General features: G+C 42.6%; 1 protein-coding gene across 1 annotated transcript in view; it reads left to right on the forward strand.

Moving 5' to 3' along the window:
- Nucleotides 1-25,215, forward strand: part of LOC141073146 (integrin alpha-M-like) — a 68,071-nt gene that overhangs the window by 15,827 nt on the left and 27,029 nt on the right. Inside the window, exons 5-12 of the mRNA XM_073560513.1 lie at nucleotides 5,686-5,800; nucleotides 14,696-14,826; nucleotides 15,429-15,577; nucleotides 15,995-16,148; nucleotides 16,231-16,381; nucleotides 23,378-23,451; nucleotides 23,774-23,906; nucleotides 24,000-24,139. Coding sequence (XP_073416614.1) covers nucleotides 5,686-5,800; nucleotides 14,696-14,826; nucleotides 15,429-15,577; nucleotides 15,995-16,148; nucleotides 16,231-16,381; nucleotides 23,378-23,451; nucleotides 23,774-23,906; nucleotides 24,000-24,139 — 1,047 coding nt within the window. The remainder of the gene's footprint in view (nucleotides 1-5,685; nucleotides 5,801-14,695; nucleotides 14,827-15,428; nucleotides 15,578-15,994; nucleotides 16,149-16,230; nucleotides 16,382-23,377; nucleotides 23,452-23,773; nucleotides 23,907-23,999; nucleotides 24,140-25,215) is intronic.

Genomic DNA, 25,215 nt, shown 5'->3' on the forward strand with positions numbered 1-25,215 from the left:
TTTATGTGCCATGTTGTAGATTCTTCTTCTTTATTCTTTGTCCTTTGTATTATGTGCCATGTTGTAGGATTCTTATTCTTTATTTCTTGTCCTATGTTTTATGTGCCATGTTGTAGATTCTTCTTCTTTATTCCTTGTCCTGTTTTATGTGCAATGTTGTAGGATTCTTCTTCTTTATTCTTTCTCCTATGTTTTATGTTATGTTGTAGGATTCTTCTTTATTCTTTGTCCCATGTTTTATTTGCCGTGTTGTAGGATTCTTCTTCTTTATTCCTTATCCTATGTTTTATGTGTTATGTTGTAGGATTCTTCTTCTTTATTCCTTATCCTATGTTTTATGTGTTATGTTGTAGGATTCTTCTTCATTCTTTGTCCCATGTATTATGTGCCATGTTGTGGGATTCTTCTTCTTTGTTCCTTGTCCTATGTTTTATGTGTTATGTTGTAGGATTCTTCTTTATTCCTTGTCCTATGTTTTATGTGTTATGTTGTAGGATTCTTCTTCTTTATTCCTTGTCCTATGTTTTATGTGTTATGTTGTAGGATTCTTCTTTATTCTTTGTCCCATGTATTATGTGCCATGTTGTAGGATTCTTTTTCTTTATTCCTTGTCCTATATTTTATGTGTTATCTTGTAGGATTCTTCTTCTTTATTCTTTGTCCTATGTTTTATGTGTTATGTTGTAGATTCTTCTTCTTTATTCTTTGTCATATGTTTTATGTGCCATGTTGTAGGATTCTTCTTCTTTATTCTTTGTCCTATGTTTTATGTGTTATGTTGTAGGATTCTTCTTCTTTATTTCTTGTCCTATGGTTTATGTGTTATGTTCTAGGATTCTTCTTCTTTATTCTTTGTCCTATGTTTTATGTGTTATGTTGTAGGATTCTTCTCCTTTATTCATTGTCCTATGTTTTATGTGGCATCTTGTAGGATTCTTCTTCTTTATTCTTTGTCCTATGTTTTATGTGTTATGTTGTAGATTCTTCTTCTTTATTCTTTGTCATATGTTTTATGTGCCATATTGTAGGATTCTTCTTCTTTATTCTTTGTCCTATGTTTTATGTGTTATGTTGTAGGATTCTTCTTCTTTATTTCTTGTCCTATGTTTTATGTGTTATGTTGTAGGATTCTTCTTCTTTATTCTTTGTCCTATGTTTTATGTGCCATGTTGTAAGATGCTACTTTTTTATTCTTTGTCCTATGTTTTATGTGTTATGTTGTAGGATTCTTCTTCTTTATTTTTTGTCCTGTGTTTTATGTGCCATGTTGTAGGATTCTTCGTGTTTATTCTTTGTCCCATGTCTTAAGTGCCATGTTGTAGGATTCTTCTTTATCCTTTGTCTTATGTTTTGTGTGTTATGTTGTAGGATTCTTCTTTATTCTTTGTCCCATGTTTTATGTGCAATGTCCCATGTTTTATGTGCAATGTTGTAGGATTCTTCTTCTTTATTCCTTGTCTTATGTTTTATGTGTTATGTTGTAGGATTCTTCTTCTTTATCCTATGTTTTATGTGCCATGTTGTAGGATTCTTCTTCTTTATTCTTTGTCCTATGTTTTATGTGTCATGTTGTAGGATTCTTCTTCTTTATTCTTTGTCCTATGTTTCATGTGCCATGTTGTAGATTATTCTTCTTTATTCTTTGTCCTATGTTTTATGACCCATGTTGTAGATTCTTCTTCTTTATTCCTTGTCCCATGTTTTATGTGCCATGTTGTAGATTCTTCTTCTTTATTCTTTGTCCTATGTATTATGTGCCATGTTGTAAGATTCTTCTTCTTTATTCTTTGTCCTATGTTTTATGTGTTATGTTGTAGGATTCTTCTTCTTTATTTCTTGTCCGATGTTTTATGTGTTATGTTGTAAGATTCTACTTTTTTATTCTTTGTCCTATGTTTTATGTGCCATGTTGTAGGATTCTTCTTTTTTATTCTTTGTCCCATCTTTTATGTGTTATGTTGTAAGATTCTTCTTCTGCATTATTCTTTGTCCTATGTTTTATGTGCCATGTTGTAGGATTAATCTTTTTTATTCTTTGTCCCATGTGTTATGTGTTATATTGTAGGATTCTTCTTCTTTATTCTTTGTCCTATGTTTTATGTGTTATGTTGTAGATTCTTCTTTATTCTTTGTCCTATGTTTTATGTGCCATGTTGTAGGATTCTTCTTCTTTATTCCTTGTCCCATGTTTTATGTGCCATGTTGTAGGATTCTTCTTCATTACTCTTTGGCCTATATTTTATGTGCCATGGTGTAAGATTCTACTTTTTTTCTTTGTCCCATGTTTTATGTGCCATGTTGTAGGATTCTTCTTCTTCATTGTTCTTTGTCCTATGTTTTATGTGCCATGTTGTAGGATTCTTCTTTTTATTCTTTGTCCCATGTTTTATGTGTTATGTTGTAGGATTCTTCTTCTTTATTCTTTGTACTATGTTTTATGTGCCATGTTGTAGATTCTTCTTCTTTATTCTTTGTCCTATGTTTCATGTGTTATGTTGTAGATTCTTCTTCTTTACTCTTTGTCCTTTGTTTTATGTGTGATGTTGTAAGAGTCTTCTTCTTTATTCCTTGTCCTATGTTTTATGTGCCATGTTGTAGGATTCTTCTTCTTTATTCCTTATCCCATGTTTTATGTGTCATGCTGTAGATTCTTCTTCTTTATTCTTTGTCCCATGTTTTATGTGCCATGTTGTAGGATTCTTCTTCATTATTCTTTGTGCCATGTTTTATGTGCCATGTTATAGGATTCTTCGTCATTATTCTTTGTCCTATGTTTTATGTGCCATGTTATAGGATTCTTCTTCATTATTCTTTGTGCCATGTTTTATGTGCCATGTTATAGGATTCTTCATCATTATTCTTTGTCCTATGCTTTATGTGCCATGTTGTAGATTCTTCTTCATTATTCTTTGTCCTATGTTTTATGTGCCATGTTGTAGGATTCTTTTTTTTATTCTTTGTCCCATGTTTTATGTGTTGTGTTGTAGGATTCTTCTTCTTTATTCTTTGTCCTATGTTTTATGTGTTATGCTGTAGGATTCTTCTTCTTTATTCTTTGTCCTATGTTTCATGTGCCATGTTGTAGATTATTCTTCTTTATTCTTTGTCCTATGTTTTATGTCCCATGTTGTAGATTCTTCTTCTTTATTCCTTGTCCCATGTTTTATGTGCCATGTTGTAGATTATTCTTCTTTATTCTTTGTCCTATGTATTATGTGCCATGTTGTAAGATTCTTCTTCTTTATTCTTTGTCCTATGTTTTATGTGTTATGTTGTAGGATTCTTCTTCTTTATTTCTTGTCCGATGTTTTATGTGTTATGTTGTAAGATTCTACTTTTTTATTCTTTTTCCTATGTTTTATGTGTTATGCTGTAGGATTCTTCTTCTTTATTCCTTGTCCTATGTTTTATGTGCCATGTTGTATTATTCTTATTCTGTATTCTTTGTCCCATGTCTTAAGTGCCATGTTGTAGGATTCTTCTTCTTCATTGTTCTTTGTCCTATGTTTTATGTGCCATGTTGTAGGATTCTTCTTTTTATTCTTTGTCCCATGTTTTATGTGTTATGTTGTAGGATTCTTCTTCTTTATTCTTTGTACTATGTTTTATGTGCCATGTTGTAGATTCTTCTTCTTTATTCTTTGTCCTATGTTTCATGTGTTATGTTGTAGATTCTTCTTCTTTACTCTTTGTCCTTTGTTTTATGTGTGATGTTGTAAGAGTCTTCTTCTTTATTCCTTGTCCTATGTTTTATGTGCCATGTTGTAGGATTCTTCTTCTTTATTCCTTATCCCATGTTTTATGTGTCATGCTGTAGATTCTTCTTCTTTATTCTTTGTCCTATGTATTATGTGCCATGTTGTAAGATTCTTCTTCTTTATTCTTTGTCCTATGTTTTATGTGTTATGTTGTAGGATTCTTCTTCTTTATTTCTTGTCCGATGTTTTATGTGTTATGTTGTAAGATTCTACTTTTTTATTCTTTGTCCTATGTTTTATGTGTTATGATGTAGGATTCTTCTTCTTTATTCCTTGTCCTATGTTTTATGTGCCATGTTGTATTATTCTTATTCTGTATTCTTTGTCCCATGTCTTAAGTGCCATGTTGTAGGATTCTTCTTCTTCTTCATTATTCTTTGTCCTATGCTTTATGTGCCATGTTGTAGGATTCTTCTTTTTTATTCTTTGTCCCATCTTTTATGTGTTATGTTGTAAGATTCTTCTTCTTCATTATTCTTTGTCCTATGTTTTATGTGCCATGTTGTAGGATTCTTTTTTTTATTCTTTGTCCCATGTGTTATGTGTTATATTGTAGGATTCTTCTTCATTACTCTTTGTCCTATGTTTTATGTGTTATGTTGTAGATTCTTCTTTATTCTTTGTCCTATGTTTTATGTGCCATGTTGTAGGATTCTTCTTCTTTATTCCTTGTCCCATGTTTTATGTGCCATGTTGTAGGATTCTTCTTCTTCATTGTTCTTTGTCCTATGTTTTATGTGCCATGTTGTAGGATTCTTCTTTTTATTCTTTGTCCCATGTTTTATGTGTTATGTTGTAGGATTCTTCTTCTTTATTCTTTGTACTATGTTTTATGTGCCATGTTGTAGATTCTTCTTCTTTATTCTTTGTCCTATGTTTCATGTGTTATGTTGTAGATTCTTCTTCTTTACTCTTTGTCCTTTGTTTTATGTGTGATGTTGTAAGAGTCTTCTTCTTTATTCCTTGTCCTATGTTTTATGTGCCATGTTGTAGGATTCTTCTTCTTTATTCCTTGTCCCATGTTTTATGTGTCATGCTGTAGATTCTTCTTCTTTATTCTTTGTCCCATGTTTTATGTGCCATGTTGTAGGATTCTTCTTCATTATTCTTTGTGCCATGTTTTATGTGCCATGTTATAGGATTCTTCGTCATTATTCTTTGTCCTATGTTTTATGTGCCATGTTATAGGATTCTTCTTCATTATTCTTTGTGCCATGTTTTATGTGCCATGTTATAGGATTCTTCATCATTATTCTTTATCCTATGTTTTATGTGCCATGTTGTAGATTCTTCTTCATTATTCTTTGTCCTATGTTTTATGTGCCATGTTGTAGGATTCTTTTTTTTATTCTTTGTCCCATGTTTTATGTGTTGTGTTGTAGGATTCTTCATCTTTATTCTTTGTCCTATGTTTTATGTGTTATGCTGTAGATTCTTCTTCTTTATTCTTTGCCCCATGTTTTATGTGTTATGTTGTAGATTCTTCTTCTTTATTCTTTGCCCCATGTTTTATGTGCCATGTTGTAGATTCTTCTTCCTTATTCTTTGTCCTATGTTTTATGTGTTATGTTGCAAATTCTTCTTCTTTATTTTTTGTCCTATGTTTTATGTGTCATGTTGTAGATTCTTCTCCTTTATTCTTTGTCCTATATTTTATGTGTCATGTTGTAGATTCTTCTCCTTTATTCTTTGTCCTGTTTTATGTGCCATGTTGCAGATTCTTCTTCTTTATTCCTTGTCCTATGTTTTATGTGCCATGTTGTAGGATTCTTCTTCTTTATTCTATGTAATTACTTATATGCTTTGTTATTGGATATATCTTTATTATTTGACCTGTGTTTTCTTCTTTATTTACGTTTACGTTCCTTGTTCTTTACCCTGTGTCGTTCCTACGATATACCGTAACTCTTCTGTTATTTTCTATGAGGCTTGTGGACCAACTCTGAGAAGAACCTGTGGAAATAACATGTATGTGAATGGCCGCTGTTACCTGCTCGATGGCAGTCTGCAGGTGTTGAGGTCTCTGCCCCCTTCTCTTCCAGGTATCTGCTCCTCAGAATGTGACTGTTCATCACACGCTCTTATACATGGCTGCTCCATGTCTTTCCGATTCATGGTTGCCCACTGGTTACCTCTGCTACCTTTCAGGGTTGATCTCCAATGTTTAAATTTATATAGAATCTTTATATTCTTCATGCATTTCCATAGGGTTTCCAGGGTGCACAGGTTTTTACCAAACACTTAAAAAATAAGCTCAGATGGTGATTGGTTTTCTATAAACTTGACTCTAACAGTTTTTTGAAATGTGCACCATGATAGCAACCACTGATCTCCTGCTAAAAGTCTCCGCATAAGAAGAACTTGTGAGCCTACACATGTAATATAGGAGACGCCTCCATCCCGTGTAATGGAGGAGAGGCCTCCATACCGTGTGATATAGGAGAGGCCTCCATCCCATGTAATATAGGAGACGCCTCCATCCCGTGTAATAGAGGAGAGGCCTCCATACCGTGATATAGGAGAGGCCTCCATCCCATGTAATATAGGAGAGGCCTCACGTAATAGAGGAGATGCCTCCATACCGTGTGATATAGGAGAGGCCTCCATCCCATGTAATATAGGAGAGGCCTTTATCCCGTGTAATATAAAGGAGAGGCCTCCATCCTGTGTAATATAGGAGAGGCCTCCATCCTGTGTAATATAGGAGAGGCCTCCATCCTGTGTAATATAGGAGAGGCCTCCATCCTGTGTAATAGAGGAGAGGCCTCCATCCCGTGTAATATAGGAGAGGCCTTTATCCCGTGTAATATAAAGGAGAGGCCTCCATCCTGTGTAATATAGGAGAGGCCTCCATCCTGTGTAATATAGGAGAGGCCTCCATCCTGTGTAATAGAGGAGAGGCCTCCATCCCGTGTAATATAGGAGAGGCCTCCATCCCGTGTAATGTAGCGGAGAGGCCTCCATCCCATGAAATATAGGAGAGGCCTCCATCCTGTGTAATAGAGGAGAGGCCTCCATCCCATGTAATATAGGAGAGGCCTCCATCCGGTGTAATATAGGAGAGGTCTCCATCCCGTGTAATATAGGAGAGATCTCCATCCCATGTCATATAGGAGAGGCTTCCATCCCGTGTAATACAGGAGAGGCCTTCTGTGACACTAGTCACTTCTCACGGCCAAGCTGTGAGTCAGAGTGATCAAGGAGTCCAAGGTCAGAAGCCAGGAGGGTACTTCATAAACAGAAGGAAGAGATAAAAGCGTATTCATCAGGTAACGTTCCGAGGTCAGAGTACTGGTAGGATAATGGATCAGAGCTGAAGGGGTTAAACATGGGGGTGGTCAGAACAAAGTCCAAGGTCAGGCAACAGTTCAAGCATATAGAACTCAAGGCACAGGAAGCACAAAGCACAAACCTCAATAAACACACTGACTGCTCAGCATGTCCCTGAACCAGACTGGACAGTCATGCTGTTAATCAAAGTACTGACAGCTTCAGCACGCCCCTGTACCGGATTGGACGGCCGAGCTGTCAGTAACTGCATTCCAGACGCCCTGAGGGATGGTGTCACGGGGTCCTTCTCCGATACCACGCAATCAACAGGGCGAGGGAAGTGTGAACAATCCAAAGACCTTTATTATAGGCAAAATTAAAAGGTCCATAAACAATCCACCATACTGAGGATACAGTAGTCCAGAACACGAATGCAGTTCAGTAACAGGATGAATGTCCAAGGAAATGAGAGTCCAATAATCCAGCAGTCAGAGGTTAAAATGGGTCCATATGCTTCCCCTCCTCTCTGACGTGCTGTTTTCACACGATCATAACGACACAAGGTCAGACTTGTACAGCTCCTGTCCTCCCCAGCCCCCTCCTTATGTCCAGGGGTAGTCAGACAGGTTGGGGCAGTTTTCAGGCCTCCCAGACCTGACAAAGGTGTCTTGGGGATTAAGGCACTACAGGGGGTTCATCAAGAGGCATAGATACAGTCAGGCTGCAGACAGTAAGTGAGCTAATTCAATTATCAGACTTTTGGAAGGTAACTGAGACTCTAGAAAATATGGGAATACACGGAATGATACAGGGCAACAAGAGAGCACTATGGAATTCCATTAAATATAAATATACACAAAATGATACCCACATAACATATCACACCATCACAGGTGGAACCGTGACAGTACCCCCTCTTCTAGGGTGGGCTACTGGACCCCTAAGCTTCTCAGGAAATTTTAGATGGAAGTCCCTGACTAACCGATTGGCCTTCACATCTCGAGCAGGGACCCAGGATCTCTCCTCTGGTCCATATCCCCTCCAGTGGTTGAGGTACTGGAGGTAATTACGGACCCTCTGAGAATCCACAATCCTCTGAACCCCATATTCCAGGCCACCGTCTACTTAAATTGGAGGAGGCGGTGATGAGGGAGACAATGCAGAAGGGACCTACTCCTTTAATAGGGATTTATTGAAAACGTTAGGGATGCGAAGGGATGGAGGAAGCTTTAATCTAAAAGCCACAGGATTGACCAACTCTAGGATCTCTTGTGGACCAATAAACTTTGGGCCCAACTTCGCCGACGGCACTTTAAGTTTAATGTTCCTAGATGACGACCAAACCTTATCCCCAATCTTAAAAGCAGGACCCACCGACCGTCTTCTATCAGCCTTACATTTTTAGCGAATCTGGGCAGACCCAATATTCGTTTGAACCTCCCTCCAGACATCCCCATGTCTCTGTATGGCGACCTCCACCCCAGGGAATTCAGAACTAATCCTAGAAAATTCACCAAAATGGGGATGAAACCATAATTACAGAAGAATGGTGAGGTCCCGTTAGATTGATTTACTCGACTGTTGAAAGCAAACTCAGCGAGCGGTAAAAATGAAGACCAGTCCTGTCGCAATGCCACAAAGCACCTTAAAATCTGTTCCAAATATTGATTTGTCCTCTCAGTCTGACCAATGGTTTGTGGGTGATAAGCAGATGAAAATGAGAAGTCAATCCCTAGTTTACTGCAAAAAGCTCTGCATAATTTAGAGACGAATTGTACTCCCCTATCAGAAACCATGTTCAGAGGAATCCCATGTAATCTTACAATATGAGAGATTAACAACCTGGAGAGTGTCTCTGCATTAGGTAATCCTGACAAAGGAACAAAATGAGCATGTTTGCTGAATTGATCAACTACCACCCAGATAGCAGTCTTCCCATCAGACAGAGGCAAATCAGTAATGAAACCCATGGAAAAATGAGTCCATGGTCTTTCTGGAATAGGCAATGGAGCCAATTCCTCAGTCAGCCGGCCATGACTGACTTTGGCGCATTCGCAGACTTCACAAGCATATAAAAAATCCTTAATATCCTTATGCATGGACTGCAACCAAAAAAGTCTAGTGATGGCTTTCCTTATGGCAGTAACCCTAGGATGGTCGCTTAAAACGGAATCATGAAATTCCTGTAACACCCGCAATCTTAGGTACACAGGCACAAATAATTTGGATCCTGAGGAAGTAGAAGGAGCCAACGACTGGGCTTTATGAATCTCCTCTTCCAGCTTCGAGGTTCCATAGACACCACAATAAACTGAGGAATAATGGAGGATGGAGGTTCTGGAGGAGAAATGGAATCTAGACTTAGATAAAGCATCAGCTTTCACATTCTTAGACCCTGGCCTGAATGTAATAGAAAAATTAAATTGAGAGAAAAACAAGAACCATCTGGCCTTTTAGGAGGTAATCTTTTAGTCGATTCAATGTAAGCTTAATTCTTCTGATCTGTGATCACCATTACTGGATGAACCGCCCCCTCCAAAACATGCCTCCATTCATCAAAGGCCAATTTGACAGCAAGTAACTCCTGATTCCCAACATCATGATTTCTCTCCGCCGGTGAAAATTTTTTAGAAAGAAAAGCACACAGACGCAGGTTAGTCAGAGTTTTGGGCCCCTGAAATAAGACTGCCCCCACTCCATTCTCCGAAGCATCCACCTCTACAATGAATGGTTCTTGGAGATCAGGTTGGATCAGAAAGGGTGCGAACATAAAACATTCTTTTAATCTTTCAAAAGCCCTGGTAGCACCCGGCGACCAAACCTTGAGATTCAACCCCTTACTTTGTGAAAACCACTTGATAAATTTTCTACAATAGTTGGCGAATCCCAGAAAATGCTGCAAAGCCTTAAGATCACGAGGTTGAGCCCAATCAATTATGGACTGCACCTTCCCAGGGTCCATCTTAAACCCTTCTGCTGACAAGGTAAACCCCAAGAAAGAGATTTCCCAAACAGAAAAAAAACACATTTCTCTAATTTAGCAAATAGAGAGTTCTCCCTCAGTCTCTGTATCATCACACGGACATGTTTCTAGTGCATGTCCAAGTCTGGAGAGAAAATTAGAATGTCATCGAGGTAAATCACAACAAATCTTCCAATGCAATCAGAGAAAATATCATTCATAAAATTTTGAAACACAGCAGGTGCGTTAGATAATCCGAAAGGCATGACAATGTTTTCAAACAGACCCTCAGACGTTAAAAACACTGTTTTCTACTCATCACCCTTCCGGATGTATATCAAATTGTAAGCCCCTCTAAGATCAAGTTTAGAAAACACCCTGGCACCCAGAAGCTGATTGTATAGGTCGGGGATGAGTGGAAGTGGGTATTTTTAACCGTGATCTAGTTTAGTTCACAGAAATCAAGGCATGGACGGAGACCCCCATCTTTCATTTTAACAAAGAAAAATCCAGCAGCTACAGGGGAGGAGGAAGGACGGATATGACCCTTTTGTAAACGTTTGTTAACATATTCTTTCATGGCGTTCCGTTCAGGCCCCAACAAATTGTAAAGGCAAGCTTTTGGCAACTTGACGCTATGAATAAGGACAATAGCACAATCATAGGGACGATGGGGAGGTAGTATTTCAGCCTCTTTTTCTGAGAACACATCTCCAAAATCCTTCAGGTACCCCAGAAGACCCTCCAGACTAGCGGAGCATATTTTTACATTTTTTTAACATTTCTTGGACCAGTTGGGGCTCCATTTCACAATCTCCTTCAGACACCAATCAATAACTGGATTGTGAATCTGCAACCATGGAAACCCCAGTACCAATCCAGCAGGTAAATCCAACACAAAACAGGAGATGGATTCAGAGTGGAGAGCTGACACTTGGAGAGTGAAATCCACCGTTGCACTCTTGACCAAATTGTGAGCCAACGGTATCTTGTCAAGGGCAATGACTTGAATTAATCTTTCTAAACTAACTGTCCCTAAACCTAACTTCAGAACCAGTCCCGAATCAATAAAGTTAGCAGCAGACCCACAGTCAATGAATACCAATGTTGATAACACCTGGTGCTCAAAGGAAATCATCATATTTATCAGTACTTTATCAGAGGAAGAAAAAGGTACCTGGGAGTTTACGTGACCTCCTCGGTCGTCACCCAGACTCAGACGTTCTCCTGATGGTTTGATGCTTTGAGGACGAGTTGGGCAATTCTTAAGAAAATGTTCAGAGAGACCACAATATAGACAGAGTCTGAGATCTTGTCTCCGTCTTCTCTCCGCAACACGAAGACTGGCAACTCTAACCTCAGGTAAATGGACCTGCTCTCATGGATTCTGCGGTCCATTTGTATGGCCTGAGTCATGGCCTCCATCAGAGAACAAGGGGCATAATGGAGGACCAGAGCATCCTTGAGAGTCTCGGAAAGGCCTCTTTGGAACTAGCACCTGAGAGCAGCATCGTTCCATAGAACTTCCGTGGACCACTGACGGAACTCAGTACAGTAGTCCTTAGCTGTGCGACCCCCCTGTGCAAGTTCATGATCTTAGCCTCCGCGACCTGGATTCTGTTGGGTTCGTCTTATATCAGACCTAAACTGTCAAAAAAGGCATCAAAGGAGAACCGTTCTGGGCTTGTGGGGACAAATAAAATGCCCATGTCTGAGGACCCTCTTGCAGTAGTGATATGATTATTCCCACCCGCTGGATCTCCTCCCCTGACGACCCGGGGCGCAGGTTGAAAAATAACTTACAGCTCTCCCTGCATACCCTAAACTGGTCTTTAACTCCCGAAAATTTATGAGGGAGGGATATGACAGGTTCGGGAGAGACCAACTGTACATCAGAGGGTACTGATGTTACAGCTACTGCCAGCAGTGAGTCGCTATGGGAGGTCTTCATCAAGTTATTTATCTGACCCTACAACTGATATTGCGATGACTCCAGACTCTGGCAATCTTTCGCCAGATACTGAGTCATCTGCATCAAATTCGCTACCTGGTCACAAAGCGTGTGAACAGGATCCATACTGGCGAAAAAGAAAAACGTATGAGCCAGACGTAATGTGACGCTAGTCATTTCTCACAGCCAAGCCGTGAGTCAGAGTGGTCAAGGAGTCCAAGGTCAGAAGTCAGAAGGGTATATCCTAAGCAGAAGGAAGAGACAAAAGCATAGTCAGGTAATGTTCTGAGGTCAGAGTAACGGGAAAGTAACAGATCAGAGCTGATGGGGTTAAACAGGTGGATTGTCAGAACGAAGTCCAAGGTCAAGCAACAGATCAAGCAAACAGAACTCAAGACACAGGAAAGCCCAAACCTCACAAGATGAATGTACGTCTGGCAGTGAGTGATCTGGGAGAAGCTGCACTCAGTTAAGTAGGCATGGCAATTACCCGGGATAGTGAACATCTGAGACAGCCGACGCCTCCCAGTCACTGATTGGCTAGTCGAGCTGTCAATAAACACACTGACCGCTCAGCATGCCCCTGAACCAGATTGGATGGCCATGCTGTCAATCAAAGTACTGACAGCTTCAGCACGCCCCTGTACCGGATCGGACGGCCGAGCTTTCAGTAACTGCATCCCAGACACCCTGAGGGGTGGAACCGTGACACCTTCCATCCCATGTAATATAGGAGAAGCCTCATCCATCTGAGCATTTTTCCCCAAGCACAGCTGCACCCTCCCCATTGAAGTGCAGCCTATCCCTACTATAGAGCCTGTAGACAACAAAGAACCCAAACCCTTCCTTCCTGCACCAATTTCTAAGCCACTTATTTATCTCCTTAAGCTGCCGCTGCCTTTCTAGTGATGCTTGTGACACTGGCAGTATTTCTGAAAACACCACCTTGGTGGTCCTGGCCTTCAGCTTCTCTCCACGTTCCTTGTAATCATTCTTAAGGACCTTGCACCTCCCGCTAACTTTGTCATTGGTACCAATGTGTACCATGACCCGTGGGTCCTCACCAGCCCCACGCAGCATTCTGTCTATCCGATCCGCAATATATCGAACCCGAGAACCTGGCAGACAAAACACTGTTCGGCATTCACAGTCTCCAGTACTGATCCTGATGTAGTGATTCCATTTCTGGGCCTGCTGTAGTAATCCTAGTCCTGGACCTGCTGTAGCGATCCTAGTCCTGGACCCGCTGTAGTGATCCTAGTCCTGGGCCCGCTGTAGTGATCCAAGTCCTGGACCCGCTGTAGTGATCCTAGTCCTGGACCCGCTGTAGTGATCCTAGTCCTGGGCCTGCTGTAGTGACTCGAGTCCTGGGCCTGCTGTAGTGATCCTAGTCCTGGGCCCTCTGTAGTGATCCTAGTCCTGGACCCGCTGTAGTGATCCTAGTTCTGGGCCCGCTGTAGTGATCCTATTCCTGGGCCCTCTGTAGTGATCCTAGTCCTGGGCCCGCTGTAGTGATCCTAGTCCTGGGCCCTCTGTAGTGATCCTAGTCCTGGACCCGCTGTAGTGATCCCAGTCCTGGGCCCCCTGTAGTGATCCTAGTCCTGGGCCCGCTGCAGTGATCCCAGTCCTAGGCCCCCTGTAGTGATCCTAGTCCTGGACCCGCTGTAGTGATCCTAGTCCTGGGCCCGCTGTAGTGATCCTAGTCCTGGGCCCGCTGTAGTGATCCTAGTCCTGGGCCCGCTGTAGTGATCCCAGTCCTGGGCTCGCTGTAGTGATCCTAGTCCTGGGCTCTCTGTAGTGATCCTAGTCCTGGACCCGCTGTAGTGATCCTAGTCCTGGGCCCGCTGTAGTGATCCTTGTCCTGGGTCCTCTGTAGTGATCCCAGTCCTGGGTCGTCTGGAGTGATCATAGTCCTGGGCCTGCTGTAGTGATCCTAGTCCTGGACCCGCTGTAGTGATCCTAGTCCTGGACCCGCTGTAGTGATCCTAGTCCTGGACCCGCTGTAGTGATCCTAGTCCTGGACCCGCTGTAGTGATCCTAGTCCTGGACCCGCTGTAGTGATCCTAGTCCTGGACCCGCTGTAGTGATCCTAGTCCTGGACCCGCTGTAGTGATCCTCGTCATGGGCTCCCATTCCTAATATCTGCCAAACAGGTAGATTTCTTAGGTTGTGCCAGATCAGGACCGAGCTCCCTGGCACTTTTCCCCCTAACAATTCTTGTAACATTTCCCCAGTTACGCACTTCTCTGTCCTGATCTTCTCCACCTCCACCGTCCTCCATATCCCTGGCCCGGCCATAGGCTCTCAGTGAGCTCTAAACTCCTCCCCAGGTCCACTATGCTCCTGAGTGTGGTAAGCTGCACATTTAGATCCATTACCTGGGCTTCCAAACATGTAACTCTCTGCCATCGAGTTCAGACATATTCACCCTCAGACGGCTGCTCAAGGCCTGCAGACATCTCACAGGATGCTAGATTTTTAGTAGGACGCCTTCTCCTCATGCTTCATGTTTTTGCCGTTCTTCATGAGCTCCTGTATTTTTCCTGGGCGTCCGTCTGGTTTCCATGCTTTGTCCACACATCTATTATTTGAATTTCCACTTTAATGTGTCTTCTTTTTTTACCTTCTGTGTTAGTTTTTCTGGATCTCTGTCGTCAATGTCTTTTTTTATGTCCTTATGGAAGTTGCCACATTTCTATATTATTTGTGATGTTTCTGTGACATCTTCTCATTATTCTGCCATGTTCTCCACAGAATGCTCTCTCCGTGGCCTGGACATTGCCTTCCTCATCGATGGCTCTGGCAGCATCGCTGGGGCTGATTTCCAATTAATGCTGGATTTTGTCACTACCATAATGGAGGATTTTAGCGGCAGTAACACTCAGGTAACACAATCGTCTCCACCACAGAGTCTCTGACCTTCTCCACCAGTCTGCGGCCGAGTCACTAGACATTGGCCAGCTACAAACTGGTGGAAGATCACATGTGTAACCTGAAGCAGAAAAGTTCCTGCCATGGATCTGCACGCTGAGGACATGGTACAGACATACTGTGGTGCACATGATGGAGATGATGGCTGTACGGTAAATGGTTCATGTATAGAATCATAGAATCATAGAATCCTAGAATGGTAGAGTTGGAAGGGACCTCCTGGGCCATCTGGTCCAACCCCCTGCTCAAAGCAGGATTCGCTAAATCATCCCAGTCAGATGTCTGTCCAGCCTCTGTTTGAAGACTTCCATTGAAGGAGAACTCACCACTTCTCGTGGCAGCCTGTTCCACTCATTGATCACTCTAACTGTCAAAAAGTTTTTTTCTAATATCTAATCTGTGTCTCCTCCCATTCAGTTTCATCTCATTGCTTCTAGTCTTTCCTTGTATGGTCAGGTCCATGTCCTGTTCCCGTATCTGTTCTTCTCTTTCTTATAATGACCCTATAATATCAGCCTCATGGTGAACCCATGTTTTCCCCCTCTTGTTTCCCCAGTTTGCCCTCATGCAGTATTCCAAAGAATTTGAAACGCATTTTTACTTTGCAAACTTTTCAAAAATAAGAGACCCTAAATCATTGACAAGTGGAATAACCCATCAGCAAGGAAAAGCAACACGGACCTGCAGGGCCATCCTGGAGGCCATGTAAGATCTTCGCCTACTTATTGTTCATGGTTAGAGATCCTCTAGGCTTAGATGAGACCACAACTAGTATAAAGCTGAATGAAGTCTCATAAGCAGCAGATTGATGGGACTTCATATTAGAACCTCATATACTAAGTGCATAAGGCTGGATGCCGCAGTGCCTCAGCCCCAAGTACCAAGATGCTGCCTAATACTGAGCTACTCTATCTAAGCCTCATGTGCCTATCGGATGTAATGCCGGCTGTTTAGCTACTGGATCAAAGACTCTCATTTGTGATACTGTTGGCCAGGTTGATGCAGCTACTCTTATCGTGTGTGATACTGTTTGTAGAGTGAACCTCACTTTACCATATAGAACAGGACTTCTTCTGTAGTAAGTCATTGCTATAACTTTTCCTGACCTCTGACCTTTCATAGTAAAGAACTATTTGATCCAAGAAGAGGCACTCGTAAGAACGTGGAGAAGCTTCTGATTATTATAACAGATGGAGAATCGCGCATGGACAGCACTCCATCATCAGAATCCACCCGGGAGGCCAACAGGATCGGGGTGCGGCGCTTCGCTATTGGGGTAGTTATAAGTCGTAAGCTTAAAGATTACACAGCTTTTCCGTGCACCTTGTATCCAAATTTCTTTCCTAAATGACCAACAGGTAGGAAATGTGTTCTCTCTTCCTATGGCTTATAATGAACTAAAGTCAATCGCCTCTCCGGAACCAGAAGATCACGTCTTTAAGGTTACTAATTTCTCTGCATTGGAAAGCTTACATAAGATGTTAGAAGACAAAATCTTCGCTATTGAAGGTAATGTGGCACAAATGAGCAATGACCCCTCTGACATTCAGTGTGTTCTCCTGTATTTTCCTGTACTCAACTGTCTTTATTTCTGACTCTGAGGAATGAGAAATGGAGAAGATTGAAGAGAACTATCTGTTCTCTATCGTCTCTGCATCTAATCTTCATTCTTCTGTTTGTTTTCCTCACCATTCTTTTCATTCCTGGGTCTCTTCCTCATCTTCTCCTCATCTGTCTTTATTCCTCAGTTTGTTTTCCTCCACATTGTCTTCATTCATTGGTCTGCTCTCCTTCACCTTCTGTGCTCTTCATTCTTGGTCTGGTCTCCTCCACCTTATGTACACTTCATTTCTTGGTCTGTTCACCTTCACCATCTCAACCTTTCCTTCCTTGGTCTGTTCTCCTCCTTTTCTCTACTCTTCATTCCTCAGACTGTTCTCTATCACTATCTCTGCTCTTCATTCCTAGGTCTGTTCTTTCCTATTCTTCATTCCACACTCTGTTCTTCTTCACTCTTTGTTCCTTTGTCTGTTCTCCTCCACCATCTCTACTCTTCATTCTTTGGTCTGTTCTTCTCCACCTTCACTATTCTTTGTTCCTTGTTCTGTTCTCCTCCACCTCCTCTACTCTTCATTCCTCAATCTGTTCTCATTCACCTTCCCTATTCTTCTGCCATGGATCGGTTTGGGGATTCGATCTGCTAACCTGTTATTCCGTGGTCGGTTCCTCGGTCTGCTGAGCTACTTCCTTTTCTTCCCTGCCAAATGCTGAAGATTTAAATTGTCTTTGTTCCCCCCTTCTTGGTTTGCTCCTCTCCAGATGTTTTCCATTTTCCCATTTTGGTCTGCCCTATCACATTTTGGAAGGAGTTTTATATGTTCACCCTTCATTGCTGGCTATAATTCTAGGTGGAGTTGAGTTTAAGAGTTCCAGCCCCTCAGCTAAGGGATTTGTGTTGCATGGTAAATACCAGTTGAATTCCTGCAATAAGTCTGTTTGTCTTCCTTCTCAATTTGTCTTCCATTCACCTCTTTAGGTTTCTGGGAGGTTATTCTTGTTTTCTTTATTTTGGCTCTCTTTAACTTTCCCTCTATACCTCATATGAACTTGTTTCAAATGTTTTCACCTTGGGATTTCACATCTTCGTGCACATTTTCCTCTCCTCTTGTTGGCTGTGTGTTGTGGCATTACCTCTGGTTCCTTAGGCAGTACGAGAAACCATTTGATGGCCACTGAGGGAGCAAGGTCCGAGCTGGTGCTTTTGAGTTGTGCGGTTAGGCTCTTCTAGTCTGTATAGGGATCAGTTGGGTGTGAGTGCGGCATCTGTAGTAGTTCTTCCCTTTTTTCGTTACCTGTAAGTGAGTGTGTATTATGTTCATAACATCTTCATTTCGTATTCTGTTCTTCACTGCCTTCTCTACTCTTCGTTCCTTGGTCTGTTCTCTTTCACATTCTCTACTTTTAATTCCTCGGTCTGTTGTCCTCCAACTTCTCTACTGTCACGGGGTTACTGCGACAGTGTCGACCCAGAAGACCGCAGCGTCTAATTTCTCCTACTCCAGCACTGAGAAGAAGCACTTCTCCAACATTTTATATGGTGTTTATTCCTCTTGGTAGAACAAGAGTTAATCGGCCATGTTGGAAAACTGTGCTTGCAGCTGAGCTCAGTTAGCAACTCCCTTCAACTTTATAATGCAAATCTCTGTCGGAGCTAGCATTTGCTGCATGGCTAACACTTCCTTCTCCATCTTCCCCACGCTCAGGGGGTGATCGCTTTCTCGCTCTCCCTCCCTCATAAGAAGAGGTGTTGAGGGAGTTATCTGTGACTGTTGCGTGGTTTGTATATGTGGTAATTCCCTTCCCTTCTCTACTTTAGTTTATTCCCCATCCTCCACTCCTCGATTCATTCATCTGTTATATGTGAGTGAATATTTTATACGCCTGAAGATTTCTGTTAACTCTTGTTTGTGTAGTCTTGTTTGTCAGGTTGGTGTACTGTGGTGCACAATAACGCCCCTCTTCCCTGGGTAGGGGAAAAGAACAGATGAGGGCTAACTCAGGAGATAAGGCAAGGGTGGAGGCCCCGGCATCTTCACCTTCAGAAGTATCCCAGGGAATAAGGTGAGCTAGGGAGCCCCCTAGTGGTAGGGTCAGGGAAGGAGCCCCTGGTCCCGGGTCACCTGACCACTGTGTCATGACATCTACTCTACCTTCCGCAGTTTGTTCACCTCCACCTTACTCTACTATTTGTTCCTTGGTCTGCACTCTTTCACTTTCCCTACTCTTCTTTCCTCAGTCTGTTCTCCTCTACCTTTTCTACTCTTCGTTCCTTGGCTTGTTCACCTTCACCTTCCCTATTCTTCATTCCACACTCGGTTCGCCTCCAACTTCTCTACTCTTCATTCCTTAGTCTGTTCTCCTTCACCTTCACTGCTCTTTGTTCATCAATCTGTTCTCCTTCACCTTTGCTGCTCTTTCTTTATCAGTCTGTTCTCCTTCACCTTCCCTATTTTTCATTCCGTATTCTGGTCTTCCCCTCGTTCTCTACTTTTCATTCTTGTTTTCCTCCACTTCTCTACTCTTCATTACACAGTCTGGTCTCCTCCACGTTCTCTACTTTGCATTTCTTGGTCTGTTCTCCTCCACCTTACTCTACTCTTCTCTTCATTACTCGGGCTGTTCTCCTTTACCTTCCCTACTTTTCATTCATTGGTCGCTTCTCTGTCTTCTCTACTCTTCATTCCTCAGTCTGTTCTCCTTCATTTTCCCTGTTCTTCATTCTACAGTCTGCTCTTCTCCACCTTCTCTATTCTTGTTCCTCAGTCTGTTCTCCTTTACCTTACCTACTTTTTGTTCCTTGGTCTTTTCTCCTTCACCTTCTCTACTCTTCATTCCTCAGTCCGTTCTCCTTCACCTCACCTACTTTTTTCTCCTCGGTCTGTTCTCCTTCACCTTCTCCACTCTTCATTCTTCAGTCTGTTCTCCTTCACCTTACCTACTTTTTGTTGCTTGGTCTGTTCTCCTTCACCTTCTCTACTCTTCGCTCCTCATTCTGTTCTCCACCTTCTAAACTCTTTATTCCTCGATCTGTTCTCTGCCACCTTCCCTACTCTTCATTCTTCCGTCTTCTTTTTGGATTATAGGATTCTTTCCCTCTTCATTCCTCAGTCTGTTTTCATCCATCTATTATTCTCTTCACTTCAAGGTCTGTTCTCCTCCACCATCTCTACTCTTCATTCCTAGGTCTACTTTCCTTCACCTTCTCTACTCTTAGTTCCTTAGACTGTTCTCCTTCACCTTCCCTATTCTTCATTCTGTGGTATGTTTTCCGCCACCCTCTATACTTTGCATTCCTCAGTCTGTTCTTCTTCACCTTCTATACTCTACATTCCTTGATTTGTTCTCTTCCACCTTCCCTATTCTTCATTCCGCAGTCTGTTCTCCACCTTCTATACTCTTCGCTCCTCGGTCTTTTCTCCTTCACCTTACCTACACTTTGCTCCTCAGTCTCTTCTCCTCCACCTTCTCAACTTTCATTTCTCGATCTGTTCTCTGCCAACCTTGTGTACTCTGCATTCTTTGGTCTGTTCTCCACCCACTTTCTCTACTCTTTATTCTTCATCCTGTTCTCATTCACTTTCTACACTCTTCGTTCCTCGGTTTATTCTCTATACCTTCTCTCTTTACTAGTAATTTAATTGCATTTCATTGCACTATTTGTGTGAATTACCTTGTACAAAATTTCTATAGATCTGACTTTCAGAACTGCATTGTAATTAACTTTGTGGATATACAGTATCTATGGGCATAGATAACCGTTATCATTCCTTGGTAGTCTTCTGCCATCCAGTGGCTATCTCTTGTATTGTTTCCTAGCTTGATTATTTTGTGTCTCTCAATAGCCTGCACTTGCGTCTTGGTTTTAACTATTAACTTTTTATTTTTATTTTTTAGTTGTGTATCGTACTAAGATATTTATTGTTTATATACATTTGTTTGATTATTACGGAGTAACACATATGATATTTTAGGCTTGCTCAGAGGTTTCTTTCCCTATTCATTTCTCAGTTTGATCTCCTCCACCTTCTCTACTTTACATTCCTTGGTGGGTTCTCCTCCACCTCTCTACTCTTTATTCTTCTCCTCCACCTCTTCTACGTTTCATTCCTACGTTTCTCCTCCTACACCTTCTCTACTTTTCATTCCTCAGTCTGTTCTCCAGCACCTCGTCTACTCTTCATTCATCGGTTTGTTCTCTTTCACCTTCTCAACTCTTAATTCCTCGCTCTGTTTTCTTCTGTCTCCTGTACTCTTCATTCGTCGGTCAGTACTCCTTTTCTCTTCATTCCTCGGTCTGTTCTTCTCCATCTCCTCTACCCTTCATTCACTGGTCCGTTCTCCACTCTTCATTCCTTAGTCAGTTCTCCTCTACCCTTCCTTCACTGGTTCGTTCTCCTCCACTCTTCATTCCTTAGTCTGTTCTCCTCTACCCTTCCTTCACTGGTTCGTTCTCCTCCACTCTTCATTCCTAAGTCTGTTCTCTACCCTTCATTCACTGGTCCATTCTCCTCCACTCTTCATTCCTTAGTCTGTTCTCCGCTACCCTTCCTTCACTGGTTCGTTCTCCTCCACTCTTCATTCCTTAGTCTGTTCTCCTCTACCCTTCCTTCACTGGTCCATTCTCCTCCACTCTTCATTCCTTAGTCTGTTCTCCTCTACCCTTCCTTCACTGGTCCGTTCTCCTCCACTCTTCATTCCTTAGTCTGTTCTCCTCTACCCTTCCTTCACTGGTTCGTTCTCCTCCACTCTTCATTCCTTAGTCTGTTCTCCTCTACCCTTCCTTCACTGGTTCGTTCTCCTCCACTCTTCATTCCTAAGTCTGTTCTCCTCTACCCTTCCTTCACTGGTTCGTTCTCCTCCACTCTTCATTCCTTAGTCTGTTCTCCTCTACCCTTCCTTCACTGGTTCGTTCTCCTCCACTCTTCATTCCTAAGTCTGTTCTCTACCCTTCATTCACTGGTCCATTCTCCTCCACTCTTCATTCCTTATTCTCTTCTCCTCCACCTTCATCCATCAGTTTGTTCTCCTATACTCTTCATTCATCGGCCTGTTCTCCTTCTCTTCTCTTCATTCCTCGGTCTGTTCTCCTCTACTCTTCATTCACTGGTCCGTTCTCCTCCACTCTTCATTCCTTAGTCTGTTCTCCTCTACCCTTCCTTCACTGGTTCGTTCTCCTCCACTCTTCATTCCTAAGTCTGTTCTCTACCCTTCATTCACTGGTCCATTCTCCTCCACTCTTCATTCCTTATTCTCTTCTCCGCCACCTTCATCCATCAGTTTGTTCTCCTATACTCTTCATTCATCGGCCTGTTCTCCTTCTCTTCTCTTCATTCCTCGGTCTGTTCTCCTCTACTATTCATTCCTTAGTCTGTTCTCCTCTACGCTTCATTCATTGGTCCGTTCTCCTCCACTCTTCATTCCTTAGTCGGTTCTCCTCTACGCTTCATTCATTGGTGCATTCTCCTCCACTCTTCATTCCTTAGTCGGTTCTCCTCTACCTCCATCCATCAGTTTGTTCTCCTATACTCTTCATTCATCGGCCTGTTCTCCTTCTTTTCTCTTCATTCCTCTGTTTTTTCTGTATCTCCTCTACCCTTCATTCATTGGACCGTTCTCCTCCACTCTTCATTCCTTAGTCGCTTCTCCTCCACCTTCATTCATCGGTTTCTTCTCCTATACTCTTCCTTCCTTTGATACATTCTCCTCCACTCTTTATTCCTTAGTCTTCCTCCACCTTCATTCATTGGTCCGTTCTCCTCCACTCTTCATTCCTAAGTCTGTTCTCTACCCTTCATTCATTGGTCCATTCTCCTCCACTCTTCATTCATTAGTCTGTTCTCCTCTACCCTTCATTCATTGGTCCATTCTCCTCCACTCTTCATTCATTAGTCTGTTCTCCTCTACTCTTCATTCATTGGTCCATTCTCCTCCACTCTTCATTCCTTATTCTCTTCTCCTCCACCTTCATCCATCAGTTTGTTCTCCTATACTCTTCATTCATCGGCCTGTTCTCCTTCTCTTCTCTTCATTCCTCGGTCTGTTCTTTATCTTCTCTACCCTTCATTCATTGGTCTGTTCTCCTCCACTCTTCATTCCTTAGTCTGTTCTCCTCTACGCTTCATTCATTGGTCTGTTCTCCTCCACTCTTCATTCCTTAGTCTGTGCTCCTCTACGTTTCATTCATTGGTACATTCTCCTCCACTCTTCATTCCTTAGTCGGTTCTCCTCCACCTGGATTCATCAGTTTGTTCTCCTATACTCTTCATTCATCGGCCTGTTCTCCTTATTTTCTCTTCATTCCTCGGTTTGTTCTCTATCTCCTCTACCCTTCATTCATTGGTCCGTTCTCCTCCACTCTTCATTCCTTAGTCTGTTCTCCTCTACGCTTCATTCATTGGTCTGTTCTCCTCCACTCTTCATTCCTTAGTCTGTGCTCCTCTACGTTTCATTCATTGGTACATTCTCCTCCACTCTTCATTCCTTAGTCGGTTCTCCTCCACCTGGATTCATCAGTTTGTTCTCCTATACTCTTCATTCATCGGCCTGTTCTCCTTATTTTCTCTTCATTCCTCGGTTTGTTCTCTATCTCCTCTACCCTTCATTCATTGGTCCGTTCTCCTCCACTCTTCATTCCTTAGTCTGTTCTCCTCTACGTTTCATTCATTGGTCCGTTCTCCTCCACTCTTCATTCCTTAGTCTGTTCTCCTCCACCTTCATTCATTGGTCTGTTCTCCAAAAACCACAAAAAATTCCTCAGATGGTTCTCGTATATGTCGCTCATCTTCTCATCTGCTTTCATTCCTCAGTGCTTTCTTTTCCTACTCCTGTCTTTCTTTTGTTGCTGTCTACCATCTTCTATTACTTTCTTCACTTGTGTTTATCTGTCTCCTCCTCGTCTCTTCATTATCCTCCTCCTCTTACTCTTTTCTCCTTTTTTATTACCAGGTCTACAGTCTCTAAGTAGAGATAAGTTTCAGATGGAAGTGTCTCAAGAAGGGTTCAGTGCGTTGTTGACTCCGGTACGGCTCAGCTCACGGCATTTGTGCCCCACCTAGTATATCCCATGACTTACTATTAGATATGCAGCAATTGATGTCGATAGATGATGCAAGTATATAGTATGTACGTCCTGTATGGACACTCACACATTAAGGGCATATATTTCACAGATGAGTAGTTTGCCCATTGGTGCATCTTCTTACCATAGTCACTGACCTTATTCCTCTATTATAATAGACGGCTCTACACTCATTCACATACAGTTGTAATATGAGCGGTACGGGGGTGAGCGGTGCAGTAAGAGCTTACGCTCCTGAATTAACCACTATTTCTGATCCACAGGATGGCGTGATCCTGGGGGCAGTGGGTGCCCATAACTGGGCAGGAGGGGCATACAGCTACAGAACGGGGCAGGAGTCGGCGACCTGGATAAATGCCCCTGAGGACGGCACTGACATGAAGGATTCCTATATGGGTGAGAACAGATGCCATATAGAATTCTGTGTGTGATTTATAAATGATAGTTCTCTTATATCTCCTAACTCAAGCTTGCCCCTACATTTCTCAGGCTATGCCATGCAGCTGGTCAACCAGGATTTAATTGCCATCGGCGCACCACGATTCCAGCATCTGGGAAGAGTCCTCCTCTATAGAAGAAACCCAGACACCTTGTCCTGGCATCAGGTGGCCACAACCACAGGAGAGCAGGTGAATGGAGGGTGATGGAATACTGGGTATTATCGAAAATGGCCAACAATGGAGAACAACTGGACCTGATCCATAAAGCCGAGCAGGGGTAGAGACATGATGAGCAGACGAGGAGAAGATATGGTGCAGGCATCACCCGAATATACATGGAGCACGCAGGACATGTAGTGAGCACAGTACACAGGAGTATACATGGAGCGGACAGTGAGTAGTGTAGAGAAGACATGGAGCAGGCAGGACATGTAGTGAGCGGAGTACAACCAAGTATACATGGAGCAGGCAGGACATGTAGTGAGCACAGTACACAGGAGTGTACATGGAGCGGACAGTGAGTAGTGTAGAGAAGACATGGAGCAGGCAGGACATGTAGTGAGCGGAGTACAACCAAGTATACATGGAGCAGGCAGGACATGTAGTGAGCGGAGTACACAGGAGTATACATGGAGTGTTCAGTGAGTAGTGTAGAGAAGACATGGAGCAGGCAGGACATGTAGTGAGCGGAGTACACAGGAGTATTCATAGAGCGGGCAGTGAGTAGTGTAGAGAAGACATGGAGCAGGCAGGACATGTAGTGAGCGGAGTACAACCAAGTATACATGGAGCAGGCAGGACATGTAGTGAGCGGAGTACACAGGAGTATACATGGAGTGTTCAGTGAGTAGTGTAGAGAAGACATGGAGCAGGCAGGACATGTAGTAAGCGGAGTACACAGGAGTATTCATAGAGCGGGCAGTGAGTGGTGTAGAGAAGACATGGAGCAGGCAGGACATGTAGTGAGCGGAGTACACAGGAGTATACATGGAGCAGGCAGGACTTGTAGTGAGCAGAGTACACAGGAGTATCCATGGAGCAGGCAGGACTTGTAGTGAGCAGAGTACACAGGAGTATCCATGGAGCAGGCAGGACATGTAGTGAGCGAAGTACACAGGAGTATGCATGGAGCAGGCAGGACTTGTAGTGAGCAGAGTACACAGGAGTATCCATGGAGCAGGCAGGACTTGTAGTGAGCAGAGTACACAGGAGTATCCATGGAGCAGGCAGGACTTGTAGTGAGCGGAGTACACAGGAGTATACAT

This window comes from Dendrobates tinctorius, unplaced genomic scaffold, assembly GCF_039654945.1.
Source record: "Dendrobates tinctorius isolate UK_male_01 unplaced genomic scaffold, ASM3965494v1 ptg000297l, whole genome shotgun sequence".
Classification (NCBI taxonomy): domain Eukaryota; kingdom Metazoa; phylum Chordata; class Amphibia; order Anura; family Dendrobatidae; genus Dendrobates; species Dendrobates tinctorius.